Source organism: Amphiura filiformis, chromosome 3, assembly GCF_039555335.1.
Source record: "Amphiura filiformis chromosome 3, Afil_fr2py, whole genome shotgun sequence".
NCBI classification, from domain to species: Eukaryota; Metazoa; Echinodermata; class Ophiuroidea; order Amphilepidida; family Amphiuridae; genus Amphiura; species Amphiura filiformis.
This window is the reverse complement of record NC_092630.1, coordinates 44,947,577-44,967,079: the sequence shown is the minus strand read 5'-3', so window position 1 is coordinate 44,967,079 and position 19,503 is coordinate 44,947,577. Positions and strand designations below refer to the sequence as shown.

Genomic DNA, 19,503 nt, shown 5'->3' with positions numbered 1-19,503 from the left:
ACACACATAGGCTATATCTATACGAGTATATATACCTGGCAACGGCTGTCATACGTTTAATATCCACATGCGCGTGGCACTTGGAGGTTCTTCAAAATCAACCAAGCGGTGGGAAACTTCACAATTTGGCGGCATATGATATTGGACGTGACTTTAGGTGTTTCTCAACAAGCTTCAGAATGACTAGTACCGGCGGACCACGTATTGAACTTCCAACTGGCCAGAAAATGCCTATTCTAGGACTAGGAACTTGGAAGGCAAGTGATAGTTCACTGTCTTTACAATGATAGACAGAAATAACTTTTTCGTATTAGTTTAAGGGTTGATGTAAAAATAAAGTGTGTACTCCAGGGGTGAGTTATGACAGGCAAACATATTTGGCAGGCGTTCATGAAAGTTTATCTGTGTTAGTATATTGAATGATTAAAGTTTAAAACTTTTGATCCAAACACAAGAAGTTATCCCTACCTCGGAATATTCAGATAGCTCTCCATCTTTCAATAGCGAGAGTGAGATTGTGCATGTGTTGTGTAACTTTTTCACCTCAGACTTAATCATATTCTCGTAGACCTGCCCCCGTCTTTGTTTAAAGGTGGCTGATATTAACTTTGATTTGCGCTGCCTTATTGATGCTTTGTTCAAGCCATATGTGGTCTCTGTCGAAGATCTTGAGCTGGTCTAAGTCCACAAAATGTCCAGATGACTCAATATGGATGTAGTTTGAGACTCTGAAGAACTTGGTCTTCTATGTTCCAGAAACCGCGTTTTTAAGGAGCGTTCCGTCTCCCCCATGTACGCTTACACTGGCCGAGGTTAGTTTGGCCTTGAGAGAGGATGTATACACAGGACCAGACCAGTAATGACTTTTTGTCTGTCTTGTCCTTTAGAGAAGAATTTATCTTAGTGCATGGGTTGGACGTGGTAAAAAGCTGTAAAATAAGTAACGTCACTTTAAATTGAAAGTCAATTTGTGAACTTACGTAATTCAACACAGTGACCTACGGAGCACTGTAATACACTAAATCATGCATAACTCGCTAACGCAAAATCGGAATCAACTGAAATTTTGGGAATAAGCCTTTTTCGTCATATCTATTGAAAACTGTCATATAATGAGGATGCTAGGATCACGAAATTAACTATTGTTGGGTTTTATTACTTTGCACATGTAGACTATGTGGTGTATACAGCAAGAAACACTGTAGAATACATTATGCTACTTGACCTCATTGTCGATAAAAACAGTTTTAAAATGTGAAACATTTAATTTATAAGCCAACGCAAAAGTTGTATTTGTTTGTCCTGCATGTTCATTATGCAGACGGCAACAAACCAGAAAGCGTATTGACCAACACCAATGCATGATTGTTAATTTACAACCATAAATTGCCTTTAGATTAACGCTTCGCTTCTCTACGTACATGTACACGCACCTTCGACCCCGGTTGTACAGCTATAGTATTTGCTTATTCGATTGTGAGTTGATTAAAGGCCCACCATGACTTTCAATAATTTAAAGTGACGTTACTTATTTTACCACATCATTAACGGTATCATGACAGGGAAAATAATAGATAAAAAGCCTGCCACAGCTTGCCAGTTAAAACGAATATAAAATTACACGCTATTTAAAGTCTCATTCGGTGATCCCAACACAAGTATAAAAAAATTATAATTGATTATAAATTGCTTAAAAGTGAAGGATAAGTTATTCAAATTATCATTTGGTATTTTTGAAATGAAAAATTTGGCATGAAAATACATGTAGCTAATTTATAATACTGTCAGTATGTACATTACAGATTCGTGTAAATGCCTTAAAATCTTTACTTAAATACACAACTTTCGGCTGAGCCACTAGCAGGCTATGTTAGCACATCTGTGATAATGACAAAAGTACTAAAATCTGAATTTTGATGATTTTTCGATCGTCCAGATGAGCAAATCACTGAATACGTCAGCAACAGATATTCATGAATAGAATGTGGCGACAAAATGCTTTTTCTCAGACCGACTCAGATAGAAGTGGGCTGATTTTGTCATCATGGGTTATCATAGACGTGATGGAAGACATTGTAAGGCTATGTCCTTTAGTGGTGGTTATAAGAGATGCCAGCAGATTGTTGGTATTGATGTCTGCAAGATGGTGATGTAGTTTAAACATCATAATCACATTCATTGTGTCGACAGGAGAAATATCTACTGATATATAAAAAGAAAACTCAATTAAAATACCTTTGGCCAACTACGTTTTGGCCATAAGAAACAGAGTATACTCGTAAACATCGTTGAACATAAAGAAATACTTAAAAGATAACAACTTTAACCAAAGTACGTAAACCTTCGTTTCGATTCAGTCAAAACCTGGCCAAGTCAAGAATGCGGTAATGGCAGCCATTGACTCAGGCTATCGGCACATCGATGGGGCTTTTGCATATCAAAATGAACACGAGGTTGGTGATGCTATTCAAACTAAGATCAATGAAGGGAAAATCATACGTGAAGATATTTTCTACACAAGCAAGGTATGAGTTCTTATATTTTAATATTGTAATTATATCTCATAACACTTTTGCTGCCAGTCCGATATCGCATTTGGAGCAAACATTTTGATTTTAGGTTTCATATTACATAAAAAATCGATACAAGAATTATCTGGAGCATGGTGGCCGAGCTCCGACTCATAATCGGAAGGTTGCGGGTTCGAGCCCCGGTGACGCCATCGTGTTGTGCCCTTGAGTGAGGCACTTTATCTCAATTACTCCTCTCCACCCAGGTGTATAAATGGGTACCGGCATTCTTAAGGGGCGCACCATTAGATTTCCAGGGGGCATGGGAGTTTTTGAAAAAAAACTTCGCCCACTAGTGAGACAAAATAAAAACTTCGCCCACTAGTGAGACGGAAAAAAAATTTCCCACTAGTGAGACGAAAAAATAAATTTTGCCTCACTGATGAGTAAAAAAAAATTCCCCCACCCAACTTTGTATAAAAGTATACATTAAAGAAATCTAATGGTGCGTCTCTTAATGCTGGGAAGGTAACAGACTCGCTGTGGAGGAGGTGTAGCGATCCCCCTATAGCAACATTACATGGAGGAATCTGGCCCAATCGGCAATGAAAGAGAAATGGGCACTCCGATCAATGTTTAAACCGTGTTAATCAAGTGTTAATCGTCTCCTTTGCCTTTACTTTACTTTATACAAGAAAAAGTGGGTTTATGGTGAATCAAACGGACAAGGACACAAACACATCAAGGACCAGTAAATGATACAAGAGCATACCTTGAATACTAGTGCATGCAAGAACAACTGGAAAGACAAAGAGCAAGGTACCAACTTGATGTGGGGAAGCAAGTAAAATACAGGCTAAGCGGTACACAGAGGGGACAAAAAGCAATATGCCTAAATTTAGGCAATGTAGCTCTTCTTCTTTCCATTTACAGAACAAAGAATGGCGGAAATGTCATATTATACGTAACTGAACAAATCATGTCCTGAAAGAAATATATAGCTTTTACAAATGTGCAATTTGAGTTAATGTTATTCATGGCATATTCCGTACATGGTAGACGATACATAGCATTAATATGACTTTTATCTATTGAAGTACATGTATTACAATTTTTCTCAACAATAACCTTCTGTTGCTGTTACCCTGGGTTTGTGCAAGATTTCCCGTTACAGTTTTATTAATATATTGGGCAATATATCTCGGGAATATAAAGAACCTTGCCGGCGACTTTAAGGTGGTACTACACCTTACTTTACTTTACTTACTTTTGTCCTCCGCTTGTTCCTCTCAGAGTCGCGGGGAAATGATGGGACGTCTGTCTTGGGCTGCATGGGTAGCATCTGTCAGGTTGGTATTGTGCCTTGTCAGGATTTTCTTGTCCCCCTCAATCCATCTTCTTCTTGGTCTTCCTACAGGCTTGGTACCGGACAGTTTGCTGTTGTAGGTCCGCAGGGCTGGTTGATTTGTGGGCATGCGCATAAGATGACCAAACCATTTGATGCGATGGCTTTCAATCTGGTCTAGCATAGGCTTGGTGCCAACCATGTCTCTGATGACTTCATTCCTGATTTTGTCCCGTCTTGTCTTGTTTACAGCTTTTCGTAGACATTTCATTTCACAGGTGGTGATCTTCCGTTCAGTCTTTTTGTTCATAGCCAGAGTCGGAGTATAGATTGCGTTGATGATTGTTCTTTTTGCATCCATTGGCACGGCTGGGTGGGAAAGTATAGGCCCAAGCATGAAGGTGATGTTGTTTGCTTTCTGGCATCTCATGATGCAGTCATGTCTACAGTAGAATTCATCTCGACCTTTGCAGGACTTAACCCCATTAAAAGCTATTAAACCAAGATAACACTCATTGAAACAGCTCAACTGATTAAATCGGATCTTCTCTGGTTGTGCACAAGTGTCTGTTTTCATGTGCGATATCGCAATAAAGCTGGTATTATAGCTTCAGTTGGGTAACCGATTATAAAGGAAACGAAAGGAAACAATGGTATGTGTACCTTTGTTCACGAAATGAGACAATTGCCTGCTTTTTGTAAACCAGCATTCTTGAAAATGAGCAACATAATGATTGTTGACTTAACACGGTTTGGAAATAATTTCTTCATATTTTTGGTGTTATCTGTCGTTTACATATCCTTCCTAAAACACAAAAGTGCGACCCTCTCCAAACACCTAAATTAGCTAAAAAATTAGGACATGTTACAAAACTATATTGTCTAGAATTTTAGAAGAGTACTTTTAATATTGGCCAGTTATTTTTCACACAGCGACGTTAACTAGGCAATGTACTATTACCTATAACATTAACTAAAACACCAAAGTACGAACACAGCGACGTTAACTAGTCATATCTCCATACTTTTAACGTAGGGCTATTTGTAGAGGTCACGCGTCAATGGGAAAGAGCACTGTGTATTGTGTATAGGAAAACGGACAGTAACTGCAGTATGTGGTTTCAATTTCTCGGTCTATCTTCCCGTCTTCAGTAAAGATGCTGCCCAGGTACTTAAACTCCTTCGATTGCTGGAGGGTTGTGTTGTCAATCTTGATGTCCAAGGTCTTTTGGGATCAGATGATCAGCATGGTTTCTGTCTTTGGGATGCTTATGCTCATGCCATACTTCTGGAAGGTTGCGTGTAGTCTGTTTGTGTGGTTTTGTAAGCTAAGGCTGTCATATGGTGGATGAGACATTGATCATCTGCAAACAGTAGTTCATTGAGAACTTCTTCGTCTAGATTTGCTTCTTGGGTGATCCTGTCCATAAAAATGAGGAACAGAAGAGAAGAGAGGACTCATCCTTGTCGGACACCTGACTTCACAGGAAACCACTTGGTGAGTCCTGTCCTTCTCCTGACAGTACAGAGGCTGCCCCTGTAGATGGCTCTCACACTGTCCAGCAGTTGCCCTTTTACACCGTAGTCTTCTAGCACAGTCCAGAATAGATCTCTGTTTACTCGATTTACTCAAACGCCTTTTCTTGATCTATGAATATAGTGTACAGATCTTGATTGTACTCGATACTCCTTTCACACAGCTGTCTCAGAGCAAATATGGCATCAGTGCACCCTCTGTTCTTCCTGAACCCAAACTGCGCTAAACTCAGCCGATGTTCAACAACTGGTCTTTGCATAAATCTTCTCAGTATGGCTGAGTAGAGAGATTCCTCTATATTTGCTACAATCTCTTTTCCTCCCTTTTTTCTGCCAGATGGGGACAATTATTGCACGTTGCCAGTCATCGGGAACAGCTCGCTCCTCCCAAGCCCTGTTGAACACTCTTGTCAGCCATTTGACTCCTGTATCTCCATTTATTTATTTATTTATTTATTTATTTCTTCTTTAACCTGGGACATGCAATCAGTGACCAGCACTGTTCTCCCTTGCTGCCCAGGATACAACACAGATAAACAACAAACATGAATTTAAAAGTATTTAAAAATATACATAAAAGTCATAAAATTAATACCATATAAATTATACACATACTAGGTACAAGAAATTAAAATAACATATGATAATTACATTTACAATGTGCTACATAAAAGAGATATTATTGCAAGTTAGTATATATGTTCTTGAAAACATTTGCATTGACAGGAAGGGGATTTTTAATGTTTCGGGAAAGATCATTCCAGGCCTTAGCCCCCCTGAACAGGAAAGTTCTCTTGCCAGTCTCAGTGCGCATCTTATTTATAACCAGATTCCCAGCGGTCGATGATCTGAGAGTATGATTGCTATAAGCATCAATACACTTGGTGAAAATATTGCACAGGTTGGGGGCTGCCAGCCCCCAAGACATTTAAAAACATTGAGACAGATATGATATTTACGACGATCAGAAAAAGTTTCCCAGTTTAGGGAATCAAAGACAAAATGAGTTGGAGTGCGCATTGGGACACCAATGATTGCTCTACCGAGACGTTTTTGATGGCGATCCAACCTGTTCAGGAGAGTTAAGCCTGCATTTGACCAAATTAGATCACAATAGTCAACTTTAGGTAAAACAACAGATGTATACAACAACTTCAGGGTGTCAACAGCTAAAAACTTTCTGATACGGTAAAAAAGACCAATATATTTATAAAGTGACATGCAGATTTTATCAATTTGGTGTTCCCAAGTTAACCGCTGATCAAAAATAATGCCAAGATACTTAAAATGTGGGACACATTCAAGGGGCTGATCTTTGATATGAACAGTAAGAGGACCAGAGGATGCAAGTTTACGAGCAGATCCAAACAGCATAGTTTTAGTTTTATTAACATTCAATGTGAGCCTATGTTGGTGAAGCCATTTAGCAACACTTTGCATACCAGAATTCAATACATTATTTACTTCATCAATGTTTTTACTGGCAAAGAAAATGGCAGTATCATCAGCATAAAGGTTTATTTTGCAATTCTTGACAACTGTAGGGAGATTGTTGATATATATTGTAAATAAAAGAGGCCCCAGGATTGACCCCTGGGGTACCCCAAATGTCACAGGTGCGATTTCTGAAAGTGAATTACCTACTTTGGTAGCCTGTTTTCTTTCACCCAAGTATGAGGAGAACCAGCGTAGTTCCAGTCCACAAACACCAACACTCTGAAGCCTCGAGAGCAAGATCGGGTGATTGACCGTGTCAAAGGCCTTTTTCAGGTCTAAAAAATGGCCCCACATAACTACCACGATCAATGTGATTTAAAATGTAATCTGTTACATCAACAAGAGTGGTGAGTGTTGAGTGTTTGGGTCTGAAACCACCCTGTTCAGGACATAAAATGTTATTTTGTGACAAAAAAACATAAAATTGATCGTAGACAAGTCTTTCAAAGATCTTCATGATCACCGGAATAACAGAGATGGGCCTGTAGTTGTTGGAGACATTACGGGGCCCATCTTTATAGATAGGACTCACTCACTCCACAAGCAAGTATGGCTTCTGTTGTGATGTCATCAATTCCAGCTGCCTTGTTTTTGGGACTGGTTTTAATAGCATTTCTGACTTCCTCCTGGAGTATGGGTGGATCAACTTCCTCTTGGAACCGAGGATGGAAGGGCTGCTGCTGTTGTCTGTCACCATCACCGCTTGGGTTGAGCAAATCTTCGAAGTATTCTCCCCATCTGTTGGTGATTTCGCATCTGTCTGTGAGGGGGTTTTCATCCTTGTCGTTTATGATGGCGGTTGGCTCAAAAGGCTCGTCCCGCTGTTTGCAGGCTTTAACTGCTTTAAGGGGGCTGTTAGCTAAGAAGGCATTTTTGGCTATTTTGGACTTTTGGATAAACAATCATCACTGGTGTATACCTATAACAATTCTGAACTCAAAAGTCTATTTGTTTTTCGTCGCCGCATCCACCGTTACCATGGTAACGGCGGCCATATTGGATTTTTATACACTTAGTTATTCAAGTTTTTCAGAAAAATTAAAACAACAATGAGTCTGAAACCACCAATATTTAACTGTTTGAAGCATAATAAAGAGAAGTACAGAGCCCTTTTTCACAAAATCTGCTCCGTTTTTGTTTTTGAGATTGTGTTTATGCGAAAAGTTCAAAATTTGGCAATTTTTGGGAAAAAATCACCATATTTCAAATTTGGAGGGGTTTTGTTAGAAAACAGCTCTGTACTTCTCTAGATCTACTTCAAATACACCTTTCTGCCAAGTTTCAAGTCATTTGGACTTATAATGGCTGAAAAAAACTTGAATTACTGATAAAATTACCATTTTGAAATAAACGCATTTTAAAAATGACTAATAATAGCCAGGTGAGGAATTATGAAATATAGTATTAATATACTAGAATATAAATTTGTTGAAGCAATAATAATAATAAAGAATATATAAGTAATAATAAAGTAAATAAATGTTAAATTATGATTGTAATTGCCAGGTAAATATTTTTGTTAGTAATTCTTTTACATATCGCACCTTGAAAAACAATAAAATACATTAAAATTCAAATGCATGGATAAGAATAGGAAACTAACAAATGTTATCATATTTCTCGACACCTTGTTCAGTTCAAATAGCCGAAACTTGGCAATGCAACATCCGATTTTAATGGGGTAAAAAATATTTTAAAGCTAAAACTCTGCTGAATTTAATAAGTAGCAAAACTCAAATTACACATATATGCTCATTTTAGTCATTTTCTGCTTGAGCTATTAGATTTTTCTGCCAGATCTTCCCCATATGTTTTCCAAGACTGGTCTTTGGCTTCTTTGATAGTCTTCTTGCAGTTACGCCGGGCTTCCATGTACTCGTTATAGACTGCTTCCAGCTTGCTTTTGGAAATTTGGGACTACTTTTGCATTTTTCTCAAAAAATAATAACACACTGATAACAAAATTTATATAGGGGCAAGGAATCCAGTTACTAAACTGGAATTTCAGTGACACAAGACAAGCGGTACGTTATTTATGATGAGAAAAGAGGTACCGCTAGAATGTACTCATTTCTTAACATATGTAATGAACTACTTGTCTTGAATCACTGAAATTTCAGTGAAGTAATTGGATTCCTTGCACATAACTTTTGTTACCAGTGTGCAGTTATTTTTTGAAAAAAAATGCAAAATTAGTCACAAAATTTATGTATATTTATCCTGCATGCTAAGGGCATTAATTTTAACCTAAAACAATGCTTGTAGCAATACAATTCAATACACGTTTACAAAATTGTTACGGTATTGTCAAATCAAGTAAATGTTTAACTATTATTTGCTATTCCTGTATTTTCACTGCTGTGACCCATGTATTTATTATCCTTAAAGCTATGGAACACACATCACCATCCAGATTATGTTGAGAAAGCGTGTCGCAGTGCTCTTGACGTGACGCAGCTGGAATATTTTGACCTCTACTTATTGCACTGGCCATTCGCGTTTAAGGTAATTTACAATAATTTCAAATCATCTGTAATCATGGTAATAAAGGCTTTGAAAATAAATGTATCGGTAACCTATGTCTTCCTATATGCTTTTTAAAATACGATTTTAACGATTTTAGAACTTCATTGAAAACAAAATAATTATGTAAAACATAAATGAATTTCATTTTATATAAAGGCGATTCCATGGTTACTTTTTTGCGTCCTCTATAATCAGAACTACATTCATCAAAGTAGAAGAAAAACCAATAAGAATCGACAAAAGACTAAATAGTTCTCAGATTTTATCTACTTAAATTTTTAATTACCTTTTCAACAATTATAATAGTCTTATTGATGATGTTGATTGCAACATACAGGCTATTATTCTCGTCAAATAACCTACATATTAAATGAAATTTCGCTCCGCGATTTTTGGACCAATAAGTTCTGCGCATTAATTTGTACCATAGTTAACATAGGCACACATTCCGTTTTTCCAACAACTTGAACGTATAAATAAAGTATCATCGTTTTGTTGTTCCAGAGTGGAGATGTGTTTTGGCCGGTAGGAGATGATGGTAAAGTAATCTTTGATGATATTGACTATGTAGATACGTGGAAGGTAAGATGTCACCAATCATATAGATAGTATTTGTCATGGGACATTATTCTGTCATCTTGAGTACAGCACCACCAGCATCCCATGTAAACGATGTTGTTACGTCTCCGATGGTTCAATCATTAGGGTATGCGTGATGGAGGTCACCATCTCATGTAAATTACCATGTCATTCTACCTGAAGACGTGCACTGTCGGGCTCACATATTTTTGGAGACAAACGCACTGTACTAATAAGCTCGGAGTGAACATTATTGAAAAAAATTATTTAATAGGCACCAGTGCTTTTAATATTTCAGTGCAATCGTGAACTAGAACAGTATGCTGTCTTCACGTATAGCTCCGACAGTCTTCAGCTTAAATTATTGAGAAATGTGATATATCCTTGCTATACAGCATCACGTATCGCATTGGGTGTCATATTCCCAACTTAATATGATACGTCATTATTCATTCCTACTTTAATGCATCTCCATCTTGAAATCTATATTATTATGTGATTGAAACATGGATGTATCAGCATAGAACACAGCAAAGTGTTGACATTACTTATTATTATCGACTAATAAACAATTACTAAATTATATATATATATATACCCCCCCCCCCTCCAAATCAACACAAAAGTTGACAACCATGAGAGTTATCAAATTGCGCGGAAAAGTAGCAAGGACCACGAAATTGGCAAAATAGGGGGTATTTAATTTGAACTGTCCGTGAAATTTGACAGAGAAATCAGCAAAATAGGGGCATTTAATTTGCACTGTCCGCGAAATTTGGATAAAAGGGGTATTTAGTGTAATTGATAAGGGGTGTTTGAAATTCTAATCATTGAAAAGGGGTGTTTGAAATTCTAGTCATTGAAAACCACAAAAAAGTGGTTGTTTTTGGCCAAATTTTGTCCTCGATTTTGCATGAAAAGGGGGGTAAATTTGATGAAAAATCATTGCAAAGGGGGCCTTTTAAAGATTGGCTAACTCTAATGGTTGTCAACTTTTGTGTTGAGTTGGGGAGCCGGGATATATATCAGACGGATGTTTTTTGTTTGTTTTTTTTTGTTTTTTTGTTTTTTGTTTTTGTTTGTTTTTGTTTGTTTGTTTGTTTGTTTGTTTGTTTGTTTCGTGACATGACTAGCAGACGTAATGCCTGGATTTCAATAGTTGGAACACAAAACACAAAACAGATTTCTTGACATAGTATTTAAGCGGCATTTCGTGATCTACAACCTCGTCCCCCTAATGTTGCGATTTCTACATAATATTATGCTAAATTTTCTCGCAAATTTTTATTTGCTTGACAAAAATATTGTGAAACTTGTGCGAAATTACAACACGGTAGCTTATGGAGCCTATATGTAATAATATGCACATATAGCCAGTCAAAGTGGGTTTTGACTCACCACTAATTGCAACAGAATTTTTTTCACTGCTATGAATGTCAGAGATGTCCCCTGAACAGCATACAAAAAGTATACTAAAATATACTTGGTGGAAAGGTAGTTTTTGGCGGGAAAAGGTCATACAGGGGTCAAATTTCAAAATCGCTCCAATCATTTTAAAAACTATACCAAATTATTCCTTTAGTCATAAGGATTCAGAAAAAATATAGTTTGCCATATCTGTGATGTACGGTTCTTGAGTTATAACCGAAAAGGTCAAAGGTCAAATGTTGGGTTCAACAGAGGTCAAAAAACTAAAAATTGTCTGATTTTAACCAAAATGGTCTCAAATTGTTCAATTGTTCGGCTTGCAAAGATAATTCATTTGAAGAATATTTGCACTGTTTAGGTTATTTATTACATGCGTAACATCGACACTAGGTCGGGGTCAATAGAGTTCAATGGTCAATGACCTCTTTTACCCTGCTACCTAGGTAACGAAACATCCAAGATATGGCAAACTATTCTTATTTTGGAGTGTTTTTAAAGGACGAACACATTGAGACCATTTTCCAATCGGAGCATTTTTTCGAAGTTGACCCACGTGGAGCCCAAAATTTGACCTTTGACCTTTTTGCTTATAACTTGAGAATGGTACATCACAGATATGACAAACTATACTTTTTCTCAATCCTTAAGACTAGAGGAATGCTTTGGTATAGTTTTTAAAAAGATTGAAGCAGATGTGAGCCCTGTATGACCTTTTCCCGCCAAAAACTACCTTTCCAATATTTTTGGTATGATGTTCAGGGGACATCTCTAAAATGTATAAAAGTGAAAAAAATTCTGTTGTAATTAGTGGTGAGTGACACCACTTATTCGTTTAGATTGACTGGACTAATAACCATACATAACTTGCAATATCAAAACTTAAATTTTGAGAATATTCTTTTCTTTTTCGGGGATAAATACTGAAACATGCCATAAAAAGAGGGTGCTGGAATCTCAAAACACTCCTTTAAAGCGCCATACGCGCGTATTAGCTCGCCGGTATAATTTTAAGCTGAGCGTCACGCAGCTGGGACGTACTAAATAAGACGTATATCTAGAGGCGCATAGCGATACACACAATTTATTCGTCAATGATACGAGACGTGCCATCAATCGATCGGTGAACTCGGAATAAAACCGAGGATCCCCGAGATTTTATTGTAATTAAAGCACTTCAGGCGTAGTCTTCATGTGGTATTTTAGTACACCATTGGGCATTACAATCAAGCAAAAACAGAAATTTGGAAACAAAATAAAGGTCACGCTGTGGAGCAAATCACAGTGGCTTTGATTGATGTTCTTTAACTAATCGATGGTTTGTTAATTACATGTAGTAAGTACATTGAATCATTCAGTTGATTTTTAAAAGTGACCTCCAAGAACTTCAGAATCACGGAAGTCAACATTATTCATACAGTTGATAAAATTAGTGCACATGAAAGATAGTGATTATGTTAGTTACATTTCTGTTCATAGTCAATAATTTACCATTTGGTGTTATATTACCTACTAGTACATACCAAAGTCATTATATTAAATATATAATACATTTTATTTTGAAAGTGAGATTTTCCAATGTTTTCGGAAATGAAGAAATATAATAGAATATTAAAATTGAATAGAAACGTGGCAGCTCTAGAATTTCTGGGGATATACAAACATCTTGATCTTCTATTAATCAATGGAATGAAACATTACTTTAATACGCATAGGCCAATGTGTAAGTAATATTTTCCAGGAAAATAAGGAACATGTATTAGTGAAGTTAGATCAACCAAAGACATGGGCTCGGTTCAAGTTAGTTAATTTGCCTCATTTATATAACAATACTTTTCGTAATATATACTCTTTTTCACAAAAGGGGCTTTCGAGCAATCCGAGACCACAAGCTGTCAATCAAATTCAGAATGTAAGAAAAGAAGTAAATATATAGAGATGTTTCACGCATACAAACACTTCAATGGGACCTCTCTAACAAGTAATTTAGAAATCAAAATCGTTTACAAAAGCGAATTAAAGTTTTAACTTGAATCCACTCGTATCGTTTACAAAAGGTATTGTTGCGTAATACGAAACATTTGAACCGAACCATGGTTGTAATATCGACTATCATCTAATTGTTTTGATTTGATTGTTCGGGTTTTTGACAACCCTGGAGTTTCATAGCTCACTTCAGTCATACGTAATTAGTGACATACCCTATCCTGGTCCGTCAGAATTAAAGCTTGCGAATGCGTATGTCACGATAATCGTTCTGAAATCATTTCGCCAGGCGAAATGGATTAATCACATCATGATGATATCATTGTCTGTTCTGCTATCATTTTATTATAATCTTTATTTCTTAACAGGCAATGGAAACCCTCGTTGATAAAGGTTTGTGTAAGGCAATTGGTTTAGCTAATTTTCCTATCGACTTTATGAAACGCATCTTGAGTATCAACAGAGTGCCCGTGTCTAACTTGCAGGTGGGTTATAAATGTTTTATGTGGTCATAATATGTAACAGTCGATTTTATAGCAGAAACACGCGCCAACTAAATTGCACATCATCAAATGGTATGGTATATGTTTTACTGGAAATGTTTCACGGGTGCATAAGAGTGCATAAGGCTCGCAACCAGCATGGTCATGCCCGGGGGGGGGGGGGCACTCCAACTTTGGAGGTGACGCGTATGTAGGGCTGTTAAGACCCCCTTTTTCACCATCGCTGTCACCCAAAGACCCCATATTTTTTTACGAACACATGCTCTGTCACCCGAAGACCCCTTATTTTTTCCATTTGATCTGTCACCCAAAGACCCTTACAAGTTCAATTTGAACATCAAATTTCATTTATCATGTTTATCACTGATTTTTTAAACTTATTTTGAAAAAACAGAGAAATTTGAAGCCATTTAGAACTAGAAATTCGATTTTCGAGGTTTCTGTGGCGCTGTTTCGGTTCTCACCCAAAGAAAAAAAGTCATGCTCTCACCCAATGACCCCATATTTTTTACATTTTGCTCTCACCGAATGCCAAACATCATGCTCTCACCCAATGACCCCATATTTTTTACATTTTGCTCTCACCGAATGCCCCTTAGTGCGAAGGTGCCAGCCCTACACCTATATCCATTTCAAATTGAAGTGCCCCCCGGGGTCATGCCGAGTTCTTGAAGTATGTGACCCCAAACCTTCTGGCGTCATTAATATAAGTTTATGGTACAAAATACGTGCGAAACGCGCGAAGAATGTTGCCTGCCATAATGGTGAAATATGATGCAAAAGTGGAACAAATTCGCGCGAAGAACACAAATTGGCATTTTTAGTCTAAAATGGCCAAATATGAGGAAATTTGGTTAGAAACCCACATACAGGTATCAACATGGGGGAGGGCTGATTGTATGGACCATCCCCGTTATCAAAATATTGGGGGATTCATTGACAAAAGCCACACACAGTTCGAATGTTTATCTGCTGGCAATGATCCACTGTAGTTTTCTAGTATTGCAAATAGCATTTGTTAATGTTCACTATTATTCGTTAAATGTTCCAGAACTTTCTTCATCAATGAAACGGCGGGGGAAATTGCAATGTTTAGTTTTGAAGATGCTCCAATACATAATGTATACGTTGTACTATCATGATTATATATGTTTAGGTAGAAGCACATCCATACCTGCCTCAACTTGAATTGGTGGATTTCTGTAAGAAAAAGGGCATTACCGTCACTGCATTTAGTCCTCTAGGCTCACCAGATAGACCAGTGTAAGTAGCTTGGGGAATTGTACATGTAATTAATTAATATTATGACTTTGTAAACGGTTCAAAATTTTCCAGGGAAAGATCAGAGAGCAGGCCAGACCATCGCTAGCTCCTGACAATATAGAGAGCATCGTCAGGATTTGACGATGGACCACTGTAAGTGCAGCACGCTGAACATATCGGAACGAACGGTTATAATGATCTTGAAATGTATAAAAATAACATAGGAACAAGAAGAAATCTATACGTGGATTTAAAAAGCATAATTCGATTCCTATTCCAGGGCGAGTTGGCTGACCATATTTCCAAGGCTTTAACAATAAGCCAGTCTGGTATGATGTGCTAATAGTTTAGAGCTCTGAACAAACTAGGATCCATATTCAGAGAGTGATTCTTCATCAAGAAAGAATATTCAATAAGATATTACTGATTTGTAACTGATTCTTTGCTATGACTTTACGACTGTGTTTTTGCGTCTTTCAGACAAACTAAAGATGACCCAGTGTTAATGGAGGATCCAGTTGTCAAAGCAATAGCAGAAAGCAAAGGAAAGAGTCCCGCTCAAATTCTAATCAGGTTCAATCTTCAACGTGGCCTCCTTTGTACTCCTAAAAGTGTTACGCCGTCCAGAATACAAAGCAATTACGAGGTTTGTAATCATAAAATAACACTTAACATCATGAAATGCATTTGATAATACGTTCAAAGCGTCTTACTTCAAAACGGTTACAATGGCCAACACACAGTGGCGTAGCCAAGGCAGCTAGGAGACCTGTTCCCCAGCTACGTGCTAGTAAAAGAATTCTCTGATGAAAGTAAGACTTTTTCTTGACGTAGTCGCAAAAACATTTGAATCTCTGAAAAGTAAACAAAGCATTTTTAAGTTGTTTCTGAAGCCGATTGAATTCGATTTGGAGGTGACTTTTTCCCAAACAAATTGCGACTTTTTCTATAAAAAACATAAAAAGGTTGATTCAGGCCATTGGTACATATGTTCCCCAGGGTCTCGAAAGCTGGATGGCTACGCCACTACATATATTTACATTTTACTTTGGATTATGAGTGTGTGTAATTTGTACATTTGTACTTTTTGTCTATCGACAAAGAGAAATTACAACACAGCGGCTTTTGGGGCACTGTTATGTAATTTTGAGTAACGCGCAAATTTAATATCCGAATTAACCGAAATTTAGAAGTTTTGTTCAATTGAAACATACACCAACAAGCGGATGCTAAAATCCCGAAATGCCCCTTTAATGGTGAGGCACAACTATGCCTTAACCTTTGATTCAATCACTGGGAGTGTCATGTTCGCAATTCTCCGCCACTACGGTATTCCAGAACGCTTAGTCAATGCAATAGATCTACTTCACAACAACTCCAAGAGAATAATATGGTGGGTGGTAACGTCTCAGATCCATTTGAGGTATCCATTTTGTACTGTAGGGGATGTTCTACCACATTCTAGTTCATCGTACTCAAATATTACATTAATGATCTAGATTTTGCTGACGACATTACTTTGCTTGAATCTTTCATCTCACTAGCAGACACAACTGACCAAAACAGCGGGCGCAGCGGAACATCTAGGTCTCATCGTCTCAAACACTGGATTACATGACAGTCAATTGCAACCCAAAGCCACAGCCATAGCTACAGACACCAATTCAAGTGTATGGGTGGCCTATCAAGCATGTATTCGACTTCGAATATCTGGGATCAATGATGGCTTCCAGTACCAGCGATCTAACCAGGCGGAAAGCCCATAGTCTCCATCGCAACCAAAATCAGGCTTTTCAACACGACCTGTGTAACAGTGTTTTATTCTATGGCTGTGAGTCCTGGGTAATATCTGGTGACGTGGAAAATAAGATAAATACATTCCCCACATCATGCTACAGGATAATGCTTGACATCAAGCGCCTTGACTGTATAAGCAACGCTCGCATCTATGATATGACTGACTCCCAGCTTCTCATTAATTTAGTAAGGCAACGTCGCTTCCTCGGGATACATCCTTGGGATGCCGGTGGAGGAGCCGTGAGGATTCACATGGCAAAAGGTGATCAGGGTGACAAAGGACAAGCTATCTGACTTATATACCATTGTATACAGAAGCTGTTGTGAGATACCAACAACCATTTACACCCAGATTTTATTACCTCACTAGCTTTGGATCATGGTGCAAATGCAAACAACTTTGTCATTAATGTGTAATAGACAATTTAGTGTGGCAATTATGTATTTCCAGGATTGTTTATCAAATTTATGTCACATAACAAAGATCAACCATTTTAAAATAATTATAAGAACAAAATTAATAAAAATGGCATTTTGTATCTTGCAGACGCTTGATTTTGAACTCACCGAGTCTGAACTCAATCAGCTACTTCAGATAAATAGGAACTTTCGTTTCGTGACATTCCCAGCGTAAGTATAAGTCATCAATGAACTATAATTACGTATACTGAATGGATGATGCCTGAATTGGGTGTAAACTTTCATTGCTAAATTTATGTTCACAAAGACAGTAATATTATGAAATCCAAATCCAAGCAAAACGAACCTTTTATAACGCTATGACATTTCTTGGGGATAAAAAGCAGAAAGGGGACACGAAACGTATACACTATAACTAACATTTCTGTTATCAGGGGATTATAGTAGGTACCATTCGTACCAAGTTTTGCTTGTATATCATTATAACAATGTATGTTTTGTTTTGTTTTTTTATCTTTCAGTTCAAAGCCCCATCCTCTGTACCCATTCAAGGGATGATGACCTTGCGTGTTACATCCTCCTGACTTATCAACCTGTAATGCATGATGCCAACTGTAATATTGTCGAAATTGTTTTTTGGCGGATTGTTTTGACTCTGGACAATATTTAATATGTTTACTCTTGTGAACAATTGATGTAGAACTATGTGTAAAATTAAATACGTGATCAACAACTGAGACGAAAATAACTTTACCAGAAGTTGCTGTTGCTGACAGTTTGAAAGACACAAAAAAGAAGAAAAAAGAAGTACACATGATTCGTTAATGTGTACTTCAGAAATATGAACCTATGTTCTCTCTAGTAGTTTGATCAGCTCGTAAGTGGCGGGCCTGATAACATTGCGGATTGCAATATATGTAATTTCAAGAATTGTCTTGTAACATCTTGCCAGAATCATCACGCATTGTTAACTCAAGTCCTATAATTAGTCTACTTTCTTTAACACGCACAATATAGACCAAACCAAACAGGTCAACTATATCGATTACGACCTGATCAAACTGTAAAGTGCTGATATTAAGCACTGTATAACATGTCTTAAAGTGGTAAAATTTAGCAATTTAGTGCAGAATGATAGCGCCCGCTCTTTTTGATATGTACCTGATGTTGTTGTACATTTTATTGCGTATTACTCTTATTGACACCATAGGATATATTATTAACATCTGAAACCAAAACGTAGAAACTTAAAGGGAAATATTAACTAGCACTGGAGAGGAGATGGGCGATGAAAAGAATGGGATAATCATTTGGCGACAAAAACAATCGCCATGGTAGGTTGAGGGGGTGTGGCACTGAAACCACACTGGAAATTACGGTTGTCGTTTTAGTAGGTATTGTGGGGTTGCCTATAGTATGAGTGCAACAATTTCACAAAATTTGCTGAAGAAATAAATGCTGTGAAATGCTAAGATCAGTGTTTCTAGGTGATTTTCTTCTAGAGTTGCCAGTTGGTTTCACTAATTTTTTATTGTTATATAATGTTTGTTTAACCTGTCGGTCTGGGTGGACACATACTTGGGTCCTGATGGGACCAGACTCAAGCAAAATGCTTAAGCCAAGCCTTAAAAGCTTAGGCCTATATAAGCATGATGGCCTATTTGAAAAGAAAAGAAAGAAACAGGATTGAGGAAAAAGAACAAATCAATTGTACAACTTTGCTCTCAGCCTGTATCCCAGTGAGGTATTGAATTTGATTCATTATCAAATTTGGTTCATTATCGGCATTCAAACAGACAAGCAATTAGTATTTTTTTTTAAATGTGACGTGTCATGTCAAAAGGAGACACTTTTGGGCAGGATCTTAAATGGAGAAATAGCCAAAAATCTGCCCGGGGATGATTTTTTCACAATTTGGGTTTGTTGCGAATTTGTGATGTTATTAATGTTAAAAATATTGTCTGATAGTTTCAAACCGGAGTATAACTGGCATCTTGGATTTTTTGAGACATTTTTCAAGGTGATTCCTACTCTCAACATTGTCAATAATATTTTCAAAAGCCGATATCTCAATTTCCAATTTCATAATACCATAACTTACGAACTCAATATCTTC

General features: G+C 37.3%; 1 protein-coding gene across 1 annotated transcript; it reads left to right on the top strand.

Moving 5' to 3' along the window:
- LOC140148585 (aldo-keto reductase family 1 member A1-A-like) lies at positions 1–18,852 on the top strand. Its single transcript, XM_072170592.1, has 9 exons — positions 1–257; positions 2,358–2,525; positions 9,277–9,393; positions 9,919–9,996; positions 13,773–13,889; positions 15,064–15,170; positions 15,651–15,816; positions 17,515–17,597; positions 17,909–18,852. The coding sequence occupies exons 1-9, from the start codon at positions 180–182 to the stop codon at positions 17,943–17,945; spliced, it is 951 nt and encodes a 316-aa protein (XP_072026693.1). The 5' UTR covers positions 1–179; the 3' UTR covers positions 17,946–18,852.
- The last annotated feature ends 651 nt before the right edge of the window (positions 18,853–19,503 follow it).